Raw genomic sequence first — 15,893 nt, 5'->3', positions numbered from 1 at the left:
CTAATCTCTTTCCCAGTGAGGCAGGGAAAAATGATGTAAGAGGCTCTGGAAGGGGAGAATTTTTTTTTTTTTTTTTTGCTGTATGTGGGACTCTCACTCTTGTGGCCTCTCCCTTTGCGGAGCACAGGCTCCGGACCCGCAGGCTCAACTGCCATGGCTCACGGGCCCTGGAAGGGGAGAATTTTGCAGTTAGGTCCCAACTTTATCTCTCCCATAATTTGTGACCTCAAGTCCTTAATTCTCAGTCCCCTTATTAGTGAAATGAGGATAATCGTCACCTCCATGGTCCCACCTTCAGAATACTAGTGTGAAAATTCAACAGGACTGTACCTGTAAAATGTTTAATGTAGCAGTAACATATGATAGTGAACAACTAAAGCCTTCATTGTCAGCTGACATTTTCAGGAGACATTGGAAAATTCTCTGTTAGGAAAAGGTGTCATTTCATATCCATTTCATGTGCTTTCTCTGATCTCTCTTTGCGTCCCTTTTCCCAGCTGCTGGCTCAGCCTGAACCAGAAATTCATCTGGGCTTTCCTCGGTCCCGTCTGTGCCATTATCTGTGTGAGTGAATATGTGGCTCTGATGTTCCTGACCTAAGAAGAAGCACCAGACATGGGTGCAAGATAGCACAAGGGACATATATTTTCTCGGTTGTATGATTTGATTTTTCCACCTGCTGCCAATTCAAACCCATGTTCAGGGAGGTAGGAGCTGTGTACAATTTACAGTGGACATAGTCATCTTAACTTGTATTCTACATGGTCTGTGTCATTCCTGCAGGTGAATTTTGTACTTTTTATCTTGGTTCTTTGGATTTTGAAAAGAAAACTTTCCTCCCTCAACAGTGAAGTGTCAACCATCCAGAATCTAAAGTAAGATGAAGCAAGTGGTATTTTCTAACCCTCTTTTCCTCTACTCACTTCCTACTGGTCCCTCCTACATATTGACACAGACATACACCCCACAACCAGGCTCTAAGGACTAGCAAGACCACTACCATCTTCCACTATCACAATTAATGAGAAGCTGTATTCACTAGAGTACAGGCTAAATTTCTGTGACCCCAAAATGGGAGTGAAATAGAAGTTTATTTCATTCTCACGCCACAGGCCAGAGGTAAACAGTCCAGAGGTAATGGGAAGCTCTGCTCCACAGAGTGATCCAGGGACTCACGTTCTTTCTATTGTGTTGCCCCACCATCCCCTAGGACGTTGTCTTTATCAGTATCCCATATGCAGGAAGGAGTTGACATGAGAGTTGCAAGTTCCACATTTGCTCATATCCCATTGGCTAGACCTTGGTCACCCGGTGACACCTAGCTGCAAGGGAGCCTGGGAAATGTAGTCTCTAACTGGGTAGCCCTGTGTCCTTGATAAATCTCAAAAAGCGAAGAGATCTAACACTAAACGGAAGAAGAGGAGAATGGAAGAATACAGCTTTGGCCACACAGCACAAGAGGCAATAGGTTCAGGAAGGATTTAGGTTAAAATATATTTTGTATAATACTATTTCAAAAAATTGGGAACTATGAGTATTTCTTTTATTTTTCAGCATCCATCTTTTTTTTTTTTTTTTTTTTTTTTTTTTTTTTTTTTGTGGTACACGGGCCTCTCACTGCTGTGGCCTCTCCCGTTGCGGAGCACAGGCTCTGGATGCGCAGGCTCAGCGGCCATGGCTCACGGGCCCAGCCGCTCCGTGGCATGTGGGATCCACCTGGACCGGGGCACAAACCCATGTCCCCTGCATCGGCAGGAGGACTCTCAACCACTGCACCACCAGGGAAGACCTCAGCATCCATCTTAATTTGACATGTAATTTGTTGAGGTTTTCATTGTAATCACAACAATAACACATTTGTTATTTGTTCATTATTTGTCAAAAGTTTTCAAAATATATAAAGTTAAAAGTGAAAGTTGCTTACTCCCTCTTTTCCTGCTACTTTTACCTCCCAGGGAATCCAGGGGTAACATTTTGTTCTATATACTGTCCTAAATACTTTACATATGTTAAGGTCTCATTTAATCTTTGCAGCAACCCTATGAAATAGGAGTATTACAAAGATTAGGGAACTGAGTTACAGAAAAGTAGGGATTCCCTGGTGGTGTAGCGGTTAGGACTCAGCGCTTTCACTGCCATGGTCCAGGTTCGATCCCTAGTCAGGGAACTAAGATCTCCCAAGCCACGTGATTAAAAACAAAACACGCCAGACAGTAACTTGCCCAAGGTCACACAGTTAGTTAGTGCTGCCTTGGATTTAAACCCAGGCATTCTAGCTCCAGAGACTTCACCATTAACAACAATGCTGTAGAAGTATTCATGTCCATCGTTAGCTTTTTTACATTATTGATTACTACTTCCCTCAGGATGCTGACACTCAAAGCAACAGCTCAGCTCTTCATCCTGGGATGCACATGGTGTCTGGGCGTCTTGCAGATGGGCTCAGCTGCCCGTGTCATGGCCTACCTCTTCACCATCATCAACAGCCTTCAGGGTTTCTTCATTTTCTTGGTCTACTGCCTCCTCAGCCAGCAGGTAAACTGTGACCTCTTTCTTTATTGTTTTAAAGTTAAGAAACATTTGGAGATACATAGTTTAATAAACATTCAAATCCACGTTCTCTAAATTTTCATAGGCACTTGTGAGTAGTGTGTAAACACTCCCTATATGTTCTCTACTGTGAGATGCTATTGATTGTCAGAAATATTAATTTATTAATGGCTTTCAGAAAGTAAATAATTGCTGCGTCAAGGAAATACCATGTTTTTCTTCAACTATCCCATGCGTAATAGTCATCTATTGCCGTGTAACAAACAACCTCAAAAATCTCAGTGGCTTAAACACAAATATTTACTTTTCTCATTCTGGAGTCTGCAGGTTGACTGGGGTTCAGCTGATCTTGGCTGGGCTCAGCTTGACCTGGCCCCAGGATGAAGATCATGTTCAGGTCTGCTCTTTGTGACCCTGACGCTTGGGAGAAAGGGGAGCACCTCCCTAACATAAGTTCTTCTTATAACAATGGCAAAATCACAAGAAGGCAAGCTCTACTGAGCAAGGCCATTTCAAGGTGATTCTGTTTGCATCACCTCCACCAATATTTCATTGGCCAATAAGATCCCATGTCCAAGCCCAAAGTCAATGGGAGAAAAACACTCCATTCACCACGAAGCTAAGACAGGGTGTAATGCTACTACAGTGGTGCTACCACACCACTTAACATGAATTCTTAAACACATTTCCATGTGATGTATATCCTCTCTACAAATGTTTTAATAGCTCTATAATGAAATTACATAATAATATAGTTTTTCTAACATTTGATCGTGAACATTTTCAAATATACGAAAAAGTTGAAAGAATTATGTAGTAAACATGCACATACCGATCACCTAGATTCTGTAAGTAACGTTGTGCTATGTTTGCTTAATCACATATCTGTCCGTATACCTACCCTTCTATTCATCTACCCATCCATCCACATGTACAGCTAAAGAAAACTGTAAGTAACTCTTCTCAGTGGATGTATGCACTTGAGTGAGCACAATGCAAAAGACTTATTTGTACTCTTCCCCCAGTTCCTCTCAGTACCTGAGGCATCTCACAGTGTGAGCCTCCAGTGTTTCAAGATATATATTTTGTATTCAATATGGCTACTAAACACAAGCCAATTCATGTGTCTGCAGCTGAACAAAAGAAACAGTGTGCGTCTGACACTTGGGAAATACTGGCTGCTGTGGGCTTGTTGAGATAAATCTCTAAGATGGTTCCTTACTAAGGGGTGCTCAGGAGTAATGCGAACTGCATGCTGGCTCTAGAATTGAACCCCAGGCAAGATGCTACCGTGCTGTATACTACTGAACCACGTTGACATACTTCTACTTAGATTTAGTTAAGTTATACTCATCTATAGAACAGGATACTATGCAACTATTAAATATAATGTAAAAGACTGAAACCCCAATGAAACTTGGATCTACATGATCCAGGCCAGGAGGTGCAATGGCCAAATAAGGATATTCCAGCAGCCAGAAGAAGTACAAAATCACCCAAGTTCTTTATTTGTATTTCTCAAATACCATGAAGAAGACACGTGGTCCAGCTGAGCTTTGTTGAGCTCGGCCGCTAAGATTTTGAGGTCTTTTATTACTGCAGCAAAACATGTCCTGACTGATACACTTCTTCCTCTTCCTTCTCCTCTTCCTCCTCCCTCCATCTCCTCCTCTTCCTCTTCTCTCTCTCTCTCTCTCTCTCTCTCTCTCTCTCTCTCTCTCTCTCGTGCTCCTTCCTCTCTCCCTCTTTTCCTCACTCTGCATCTACACACCCAAATAACAAAACTAGGAAAGGAAGAACAGCTCCTCTGAGGATAAGAGAGAGGAAGAAACTGAGCTGACAGAGCAGACACTCCCTAGAGAACAAAGGATGAGCATAGGCATAGACCATTCAAATGTTAATTTTTGTCTGGGCACGAGAATATTTTATGACTGGAAGGATATTCAAAATATATTGGTGAATATACGTGGAATCTAAAATATGATACAAACGAACTTATTTACAAAACTGAAACAAACTCACAGACATAGAAAACAAACATTTTTACCAAAAGGGAAAGGAGGGGGAGGGAGGGATAAGTTAGGAGTTTGGGATTAACAGACACAAATTATCATATATAAAATAGATAAAAAACGAGGACCTACTGTATAGCACAGGGAACTATATTCAATACCTTGTAATAAACCATAATGAAAAAAATATGTAAAAGAATATATACATATGTATGTTTAAATGAATCACTTTGCTATACACCAGAAACGAACACAACATTGTAAATCAAATATACATCAATAAAATAAATAATTTTTAAAATTTTTAAAAATGTATTAGTGAAAGAGTAAGTTTCAAAACATTGCTCCAGAAGGGTTCTATTTTGTTTATATAACATATATAAATATTCATTGCTTATGCTATGTTATATAGTCATTCACGTGTGGGTAATGGTGTATATGGAAAAACACCACTTATTCTCAAGCAATTTTGCCACTCCCAGGGGGGACATTTATCAATGTCTGGGGACACTTTTGATTGTCACAACTAGGGGAAAGGGTACTACTGACAACTAGTTGGTAGAGGCCAGAGTTTTGCTAAACATCCTACAGTGCATAAGATAGTCCCCACTACAAAGGATGATCCAACTCAAAATGTCAGTAGTGCCAAAGTTGGAAACCTTTGTGTAGCAAATGTTGTTGATGGCTCTCTCATATCACTTTGGCATTATATTCTACATGCCCAGGGTTGCTTATTGTAAACACTTGTGACTCTGTGCCTGTGGGCTTCTTACTGCCCACAGGACATGCCTGCTTTATACACAGGGCAAGCTGGTGGTGCCAGAGAGTAATGGCCCTTGAGAGCAGCCATCAACCAATGACTGATGGGAGCTGGTAGATAGATGCCCCAGCTCCCTTGTCCCTGAGGTGGGATGACTCTGAGGTGTGTCCTCTGTTGTCTCCAGAGCCCCCGAGTGGCACTAAACCCCAGATGTCCACAGTGGAAAGGATTATGCATCCTTTATTAGCTGCCTTCCCTTCTCCATCTCACTTCCCCACTGATCTATTGGTGTTTCCTGGGATCACCCCTCGAAAGATCTCTTTGCACTAGAACCCTTGTCTCAAGGTCTGCCTCTGGGGGACCCCAAACCAAGACACGTGGAAGGATACCACCAAAACATGATCAGTGATTTTTCGCTAGATTGAGGAACTATGTGTGACTTCTATTTTCTTCCTTTGCATATGCATATTTTGTTGAGTTTGTACAACAAATGAAAAAATTATTGTGATAAAGTATATATAACAAAATTTATCATTTTAACCACGCTTAAGTGTACAGATCAGTGGCATTAAATACATTCACATTGTCATGCAAAAATCACCACCATCCATTCTAGAACTTTTTTTTTTTTTTTTTTTTTTTTTTTTGCGGTACGCAGGCCTCTCACTGTTGTGGGCTCTCCCGTTGCGGAGCACAGGCTCCGGACGCGCAGGCTCAGCGGCCATGGCTCACGGGCCCAGCCGCTCCGCGGCATGTGGGATCTTCCCAGACCGGGGCACGAACCCATGTCCCCTGCATCGGCAGGCAGACTCTCAACCACTGAGCCATCAGGGAAGCCCCTAGAACTTTTTGATCATCCCAAACTGTACCCCTTAGGCAATAATGCCCCATTCTCCCCTGCCAAGCCCCTGGTAACCAGTATTCTACTTTGTCTCAATTAATTTGACTATTATAAGGATCTCATTCATGTGGAATCATACAATATTTGTCCTTTCGTGTCTGGCTCATATATTTCACTCAGTGTAATGTCTTCAAGGTTCACCCATGTTATAGCATGTTTCAGAATTTTATTCCTTTTTAAGGAATAAATAACATTCCATTGTATGCATATATCACATTTTGTAGGAAAAGTTTTTCATAATGTCTCTCTCATCTTTCTAACTCACTGACTTTTCTCTTCTCCATTGTTAACAAAACCAATCCTAGCATTTCCTTTGATGTTCCAGGTCCGAAAGTGGTTTGGCGAGATTATCAAATCTAAATCTGAGCCTGAGACTCATACACTTTCCAGCAGGTTTGGTCCTGACTCAAAACCCAGTGAGGTAAGAAGACTTGTGACTTATTCTAATGTTTTACCCCTTGACACCCTGAACTTCCTCTCCATGTCTTAGTACAAACTCCCCTTCTTGCAGGGTATGTAGAAGAGTTCTTTTCCTGATGACCTGGTTTGCATTCCTCATTCCCAATGTACTGTTTCTCAGGGACTCTTCCTTGCCCGCTAACAGTGCTGGGTAAAGCATCACCAGCACCACTACCATCTAATGTAGAATCCTTTAGCGGGAGACTTACAATCATAGACATAGCAGAGTGGTCAGCATCCCCTGAACTCTCACTGTCTAAAGAGAGGTGGACTTGAGCCCCATGGAGTTAGTGGATACCACAGAAAGGATCCAGGAGAGGAACCCCACCCCAGATGCTCCACATACCTATAGAGGAGGAGTGCATGTGATAATGGGACCTGCCTGGGAGAGGAAATGGTTCTGTTAGAAAGGGAACCTCTCTGGAACTTGGTTGCTGGATTTTCATCTGTTCTTCCATTGAGCTAACTCAGGCCCAAGGCACCAAGGAATAAGCTCCCAGTACTCTCTGAGACTTCTCTCCACAGTTGTCCCCTAATTGCTCTTTGAGAAAAATGGGAGAATATACTTGTAAGAAACCATGTCACTAGATGAGCCAGATGGGCTCCAAAGCTCAAAATCCATAAAAATTCTCCCAATCTCATTTGGTTTTATGCCTTCCATGTACATGCCTACCACATCTGCTAGCCAAAGAGCCTTAGAACATGTTGTTTTTAAGCTAAACAAAACTGAGAAATTTCTGATACATTGTCTTCTACATTTCTTGAGAAAATATGGGATTTTCTTCAGCCGTGGAAATATTGAGGTCACTGAAGAAACATCTATTCCATACTGGAGGGAGGGAAAGGGAATTCATTCTAAATCTTTCCAAAAGAACCAAGAGGAAAATGGAACCAGTTTTAGGACAAAAGTTTTAGGACAGTCACGTCAGCTGATTGGAAAATTTTTTAATATATATTAAGCTTAATCATTCTCAATAAGAGTAAAATTGTGGTAGGTGCTAACCATTGGCTGTGACCTTTGAAACGTTTCCCAGATAATCCAAAATAATAAAGCTGCCAGCACTCCAGCTACTGGTTTCCCACAATGAGTAAGAAAGCTTTTGAAAGGGAATTATATATTTATATATGATATATTATATACTTATATTTTATATGTAGCTGCATTTAGGAAATACATTTGCTTTAATTAAAAGAATTTCTGAAGCTTTTATTTTTTAATGCACAGAGTATGAGTAAAAAGCTAACAAAACCCTCTGTCCTTTACAGACAAATTTGATCTTGGGTTAACTTTCTAGCTCTGTTCCCCAGACATTTGATCACATTGGAAGGTCAGCTGTATAACCAGGGAATACTGTTTATGGGAAAAGTCGTATGCTTGACTGGGTGGGAAATTCTGTGAATGAACCATAAATACCAGGAAGGAAGGCATAGCTTTGGACTTCCTGCATGCAGTGACTCTTATAACTGAGTCAGGAATGCCTATCCTCATGGGCTGTTGTACAAGATATTTGTTCCTCTGTGGGGCCTGAGGCATCTAAACCAAGCTGGAGCTTGTAGGGGGCAAAGAGAGTATTTGTTGAGTTCTACAATGTGTAAGACACTATGGTAGGCAGTGGACGTACAAAAAGCAATAAGACTAACACAGTACCTGCCTTCAAGGAGCTTAGAGTCTGGCCTTTCTTTATGGACAAAAACCAACATCCAGGGGGCTGAAATTCTAGAGTAGGATACTATATCCAAACTTTTTTTCAAAAAAAGAATTCTTCAACCTGGATTTTTGAGAAGTCCTCCCACTGTAAGCTAAAGAAGGCCACACCTTTCCTAGGATTCCAAAATGCTAGGATGTCATGCCATCATTGCCTGCTGGATGGAGCTTTCTGGCTTTAACCCACTCCTGCTGTTTCTTTCTGTTTTGTTGTCATTCGTTCGTTCGTTCGTTTGTTTGTTTGTTTGTTTGTTTTATCCTTACACCTACCTTTAATCTAAACGTCTTGTTGTGGGGGTGGGGCGCATGTTTTCCAGGACAAGTGAAAATACTAAAACTAGAACATTCAGCTCCTCATGGAAAGTCATACATGTGGATCTGGTTGGCATCCTAAAGAATGAAGGTGGGGACAAGGAGAATCATTATACATGTCATTCCTGGAGAGGAAATGCTTAACCTTTACTTCCTGAAGTGTTTGTTCTGCATAATGTGCTCTCAATAAATGTGTATTCAATTGGACTTCTCTTCACTGATGTGTTCAATCAATGTTTGTTCCTGGATACACAAATCACGACCATTGCAAATATTCCCTGGACTTTTTGTAAATAAAGAAGCCCTTTTCAAGGCCTTTTTTCAGTTTCTTACTCTCTCTCATCCTAAACTTGCTCTAAACTATGAGTTTAAACTAAATGAGTTTAAACTCATTTAGTCCCTCAAACCATCAGCTTCTTTCAAACCATCATGTTTACCTCCTGCCTTATCCAGGCTAAATCTCGTGATCAACCATGTCAAATGGTCCTCTCCCATGCTTTCAACACCATTGCTTCCTCATTCTGATTCTATATTTAGCTGGGAAAACCCAAATCCAGGACTGATCCAACCATGGCAGGCACTGTGGATTGTCTACTCAGTAGCCATCACCACCATCACATGTTCCTTATTGACAGAACCTTGATTGTTTTCATATTTGGGATAGCACTGTACCTGGGTCCAGAGGTCAATTGAGATTGGTCTCAGCCCAGTGATTCTCAACTGGAGGTGATTTATCCCCACCACTAGGGACATTTGGCAATGTCTAGAGACATTTTTGGTTGTCATGACTGGGGCAAGGGGGGATGCTACTGACACCGAAGTGACAGATGCCAGGGATGCTGTTGAATATCCTACAATACACAAGACAGCCCCCACACATACAGCAAAGAACTGTCCATCCCTAAATATCAGTAGTGCTGAGGTTGAGAAACCCTGGTATAAACTAACCATAGTGATCTTATTCTTATTTGCTAGCAAATGGTTTGGGATGGGCATTTGGATCAATTCTACCCACTGAGATATAAGAAACACCTACTGGAACATATATTCTGTCCTTGATAAAAACAAATACAAATTCAAGAAGAGCTTGCCGATTACTTCCTAGTTTTAGCTGCTATCATATAATAATATGAGGCTTGGAGAGAAGATATCATGGAAATACTAAGGGTGGAAGAGTGAAAAGACAGAAATAATCTGGGCTTTTATGACACTGTTGGGTTGCTGAACCAACCCTTGAACTTTTTCATATGTAAGACAAACAAACTCTTTTTGTTAAGCCAGTTGGGCCAGGTTATCTGTTACTTGCAGTCCAAAGCATCCTTCCTTAGGAACCAATCCTGTCTCTTCTCTGCTCTCCATCAAGGCAGTGAGCTCTCAGAATCACTCAGCTAGGAGCCAATACAAATGTGTGTTTTCTGGTCTAAACAAGACCTTCCAGGCTACCTGGAACTCACTCTTCCTCTCCCTGGTCAACTTCCCCACATGGGGAGTTCTAGTTTTTCAGTTCTTTCCCCTATCTGCATCCCCTTTCTCTATATAAGGTAGAAGACTGTCTCCTACTTCACAGAGAAAATAAACACCAGCTTATGAAAACTCCCTCAACTATCTGACATCCCTTACAATTATACCCACATCCACACTCATCCTTGATTCCTTCCCCCACTGATTCTCATCATCTCCTCCGTTCTTCCACAATGGCAGAGAGGGTCCCTCTTCTTGTTTGAAACTAACCTCCACCGCTGTGCTTTGGATCTTGTCTCCTCCTGCCCCTTTGGGGACCGTTCTCCATTGATTATCTCCTCTCTCTCCTGAGTCTTCCATCTCTCTCACATCCTCACATTCCTCAGTGGCATTTAAATATGCTAAAGATGGATGAGCGGGACTTTCCTCTTTAGCGGGACTTTCCTTTTCCTCTTTAGCGGGTGGTCCAGTGGTTAAGAATCCACCTTCCAATGCAGGGGACACGGGTTCATCCCTGGTTGGGGAACTGAGATCCCACATGCTGCGGGGCAACTAAGCCCACGTGTGCAGCTACTGAGCCTGCGTACTCTGGAGCCCATGCACCACAACTAGAGAGAAGAGCCTGTGCGGCAACAGAGCCCATGCATCACAATGAAAGATCCCACATGCCACAACTAAGACCCAACACAGCCAAATAAATAAATAGATAAATAAATAACTACTTTTTTAAAAAATGGATGAGCAAACTTTTTCTGTAAAAAGAAATTTTAGACTTTTCAGGCTAGATATAGTGATAGATAGGTAGATAGGTGATAGATAGACAGACAGACATAAATACATTTGTGTGACATGTGTGTAAAGGGATATATGTGTATATCACTTTAGAAATACAAAAACCATCCCTAGCTCACTGGCCATACAAAAACAGGCTGCAGGAAGGATTTGAGAAACACACACACAACGCTATAGTTTGCTGGCCCCCATGATAAAGAAAGAGAGTTGGCAGATTCTAGGAAAATGGCCATCTGCACACATCTCAGTTCCCCTCCACTCTCTACCTTAATATATCTGCCTCTTTGAACCAAAAGTCTGCTGGGACCCATGGCAGCTGGGTGGGCATGAGAGTGATATCTCTGGGGGGATCCCCAAAGGGAAATCTGGGGTTGAAGTGTCTCCCCTATGCACCAGGTGGAAAGTTCCAAGGTAAGCTGAAGAATGCTCTGGGTGGAAATCAGACGCAGTTCATCCTATGAAGAGTCTGATCCACCAGGGTCCACAGACATCCTGGGATAAGGTCAGCATCACTCCTGTGTGTGTGTGTGTCTGATCCATCTGGCTCCCAAGGCCTCCAAAAGGAGCTCTGCTCCTGAATCTAGAAGAACGCAAGGAGATTGGGGAGCAAGGAGGCACCTCTGCACACCTGCCTAGTGCACACATAGACCCCTGCAGTGAAGAATCCATCTCCTTTCATCACTTGGGAAACTGTCACCACTTAGAGTTCTCAACCCCCACATCTGAGCCCCAAAGAAAAATGACAGCCCGTGAGAGGCCCCCAACAGCCAAAAAGAGGATGGTCCAACATAATTGTCACCCAGGAAAATCAAGCTGCTGGAGTAGACAGACAACAACTTTAAACAAGAATAGTAAAAAAGAAGAATGCAAGGAGGTTCAAGTACAGCACCAAAACATTCTATGCAACCAAATAAAAAGGGAATAAATAAAAAGAATTTTACTGGATGAATTAAAGAAGAGGACGATCACTGTTAAGAGACAAATTAGTGAGCTAGAAGACCATGTGGAAGAAATATCTCAAAAAAATGAAAAAAACAGAGCAAAAAAAATGCCAAAAGATGAAAATCATGAAGGAAAACGATCAGTCTTGGAGACCCAGGAGATCTACTATGGGAATAGTTGGGGGTAGAGGTTGGAAGAGTAGGGAGGAAGTATGTTCAGGTCTCTTCCACCCCAGAAGTTCCCCCTGCTACAATAACCATTCTATCTACTTCTCTTCATAGCCAAAACTCTAGAAAATTTGTTTACACCCTGCTGTCCCCACTTCCTCCCACCCTTCACTGCTCAGCCCACTGCAGTCTGACTTCTGCTTCCAACACACCCAAGAATGACTCAATGTCCCAAATGCTTCCTCAGGGCTAAGTTCACTGATGGCTTCTCAGTCTTTTCTAACTTGACCTGTGGGTCACATTTCACTCTGTTGGTCCTCCTTTCTTCTCTTTTTTGACAATCAAGTATTTTTAGGTATTTTTTCCAGCTTTATTGAGATATAATTAACAAACAAAATTGGTATATATTTAAGGTGTACAACATGATGGTTTTATCTATGTATGCATTATCCCCTTTCCTTCTTGAAGCATTCTCTTCTCCTGGCTTCTCTAACACCACACTGTCCTCCTATAAGGGTGGTCAACTCATCCCAGTTTGCCCTGGACTTTCCCGGATTTGGCACTAAAATTCCTGCATCCCAGAAACCCCTCCATCCCAGGAAAACCAGAATCATATTGCAATTTCGTCTTCTCCTGTCCCATAGTGTCTTAGTTTGGGCTCCCCCGGGAGCAAATTCTGAAACAAGGATTCTAATGCAAGTAGTTTATTTTGGAGGTGATCCCAGTGAACACCAGCAGGGTTGCAAAGAAGTGAATCAGGGGAAGAAAGGAAGCCAATACAAGATGGGAGCTTAATCCCAGCAGGGACCTCTGGGCAATCACTTGGGACCTGCATCTCAGACTCATCTCACCTGAAGGATGAGGGAGCTGGGACATGTGTATACCAAGTTCAGGCTTTGGTTGAGGATTGTTCCAGGAAGCATCTTCCCCCTGATGCTTCTCACCTGCCTTCTGCCAGATAAGGTGTTTCCCAGTGGCAGCTGCTGGCCAACAGAAGTCACTGAAAATGTGAGGACTAAGGATATAAGGAGGGCATGAGCACATCTGCTACACATAAGATTCTATCCTTGAACCAAGAGACGTTCTTAGAACTTGGCAGGAGTTCATGAACCGCCTAAATTTAACTGTGTTGTTAGCATAAGTACTTTTTCTTCCCCATCTCTAGTAACGATAACTCCTTCTTTCCTACTAATTGAGCTGAAAACCTGGAGTCATTCTTTAGGCTTCTCTTTCTCTCACACCCAGCATCCAGTTCATCAGCAAATCTCACTAGCTGTATCTTCAAAATAGATCTAGAATTCTTCCTGCCTTCACAATTAGCTCCCTGGTCCCCATCATCCCTCACCTGCATTATTGTAATAGCCCCAGGAGAGCCACAGAGATGATTTATCAACAGACTCAGAACCCAATTCCTGCTCTCCCACCTCAGTCCAGGATGTCTATCGTATCATGTTGTTCCTTTCCTATAACTGTGGGCTGAGGCAAGATCTACAAGGTTAGAGTTTTCAGAGATAATTCAGGTGTACGGACAGTCCCTTGAATGGCAGCAGGTGCTACAGAGAGAAATCAACCACCGGAGGCACAGACTGAGTCCAAATACCATCTCTGCCACTTATCCACTAAATGACAACGGACAAGCCATGAGACCCCTCTGGGCCTCAGTTTTCCCAGCTATAAAATGGGGTTGGTAATTATTCCAACCTCACAAAATCATCGTGAAGATTAAATGAGAGCTACTCCATCTATCTAGTGCATAATATATGCTTGACTAATCATGGCTTTTTTTTTTAACCACCAAGAATGCCCAACCTTTGGTCCCCTAGACCCAAAGAGGTAAAGAGAGCTTTCCCTGGTGGCGCAGTGGTTAAGAATCCACCTTCCAATACAGGGGACACAGGTTCAAGCCCTGGTCTTGGAAGATCCCACATGCTGCAGAGCAGCTAAGCCCGTGCGCCACAGCTACTGAAGGCTGCGCGCCTAGAGCCCATGATCCACAACAAAAGAAGACACCGCAATGAGAGGCCTCCCCACCGCAACATAGAGTAGCCCCCACTCGCTGCAATTAGAGAAAGCCCAATGGCAGCAAGGAAGACCCAACGCAGCCAAAAATAAATTAATTAAATAAATAATTTTTTTAAAAAAATAGAGGTAAAGAGGACCTCCTTCATGTGTTCCTCTCTCCCTGAAATTAGACAGTCATGAGAGATGCAGAAGGGAGATAGGTTTGGACCAGCTCCACTGTGGAACATTCCCCCACAGCATGACTCAGAGATGTGACCACAGCCCCCCTGCTTCCCCATTTCTCAACACACATATTCGGGGAAACTGAAGTTTCCTCTTCTGAGATGGGGAAACTTACCCTGACCCCAGAAAAACAGCTCCTTGGGCGAAAGTTCCCCTGGGTAGAGGGCTGAGAACAGGATGCCCACCCACTCTGCAGTATATGGGCCATATGGAGGGTTAGTTTCGATACTGATGAGTTGGGGGGCAGGTGTGGAGGTGGGAGGAGACAAGTACAGAGGGAACAGGAAGTGAAGTGAATGCCAATCCCCTGCTCCCACTGCTTCCCCTGCTCAGAGCCTCCTTGTCTTAATCCCCCCACCCCACCCCCACCCCACCCCGCTCTCAGTCAAAACAGGAATTATTGTGCTATTAGTCAAGGGCACTTGTTGATCAATAAATTCACTGGCTTGTACCCACCCCTGGACACAAGTGCAGGGATTGTCTAAAGAGATTGATGTGTTGAGTTGTGCTCAGCTGGGGGTAGTACCAGCCCTCTAGGGAGTGTTTTTGTTTTGTTTTGTTTTTTGTTTTTTGTTTTTTGTGTTTGTTTTGCGGTACGTGGGCCTCTCACTGTTCTGGCCTTTCCCGTTGCGGTGCACAGGCTCTGGACGCGCAGGCTCAGCGGCCATGGCTCATGGGCCCAGCCGCTCCGCGGCATGTGGGATCTTCCCGGACCGGGGTACGAACCCGTGTCCCCTGCATCGGCAGGCAGACTCTCAACCACTGCGCCACCAGGGAAACCCTAGGGAGTGTTTTTGATTAGCACAATGACTGGGAAGGACACCTCTGGCATTTAGTGGGTTGAATTATGCCCCCCCTCCCAGAATTCACATGTTAAAATCTTAACCCCCAGCACCTCAGAATGTGGAGACTTTGGAGATAAAGTGTTCAAAGAGGTAATTAAATTAAATCATGTCATCAGGGTGGGCTCTAATCCAATATGTCTGGTGTCCTTAAAAGAAGAAGACAATGGGAATTCCCTGGTGGTCCAGCGGTTAGGACTCCTCACTTTCACTGCAGGGGCCCAGGTTCAATCCCTAGTCGGGGAACTAAGATCCCTCAAGCCGTGCCGTGTGGCCAAAAATAAATAAAAAATTTTTTTAAAAAAAGAAGATGAGATTATGACACAGACACTTACAAAGGGAAAACCATGTGAAGACACAGAGAGAAGACAGCCCATCTACAAGTCAAGGAGAGAGAGCTCACCAGAAACCAGCCACGCCAACACCTTGATCTCAGACTTCCATCTTCCAGAACTGTGAGACAATGCATTTCTGTTGTTTAAGCCAGTTTATGGTAGCCCCAGCAAACTGACACAGTGGGCAAGGACCACACAATGAATTGGCATTTTGAGAAGCTTTAACATTGCAGGAGCTAATAGCCCAAGAAGATCCACTCATAAGTCAAGTGAATTACTTCATCAAAGAACTTTACAGACCAACAAACAGCCTAAAGGCACATGTGGGTAGATCTCTCCATTGTCCTGAGGATCTGACCAAGACGTGGCCTGCCACACTGGATGATTCAGCTGGTCTGTCTTTCTAGAAGT

At 43.2% G+C, this 15,893-nt stretch overlaps 1 protein-coding gene across 1 annotated transcript in view; it reads left to right on the top strand.

Moving 5' to 3' along the window:
* Positions 1-15,893, top strand: part of ADGRE3 (adhesion G protein-coupled receptor E3) — a 38,539-nt gene that overhangs the window by 22,517 nt on the left and 129 nt on the right. Inside the window, exons 11-14 of the mRNA XM_065873823.1 lie at positions 498-564; positions 784-875; positions 2,367-2,542; positions 6,529-6,644. Coding sequence (XP_065729895.1) covers positions 498-564; positions 784-875; positions 2,367-2,542; positions 6,529-6,644 — 451 coding nt within the window. The remainder of the gene's footprint in view (positions 1-497; positions 565-783; positions 876-2,366; positions 2,543-6,528; positions 6,645-15,893) is intronic.

This window comes from Phocoena phocoena, chromosome 3, assembly GCF_963924675.1.
Source record: "Phocoena phocoena chromosome 3, mPhoPho1.1, whole genome shotgun sequence".
Classification (NCBI taxonomy): Eukaryota; Metazoa; Chordata; class Mammalia; order Artiodactyla; family Phocoenidae; genus Phocoena; species Phocoena phocoena.
This window is presented reverse-complemented; position numbering and strand designations above follow the sequence as displayed.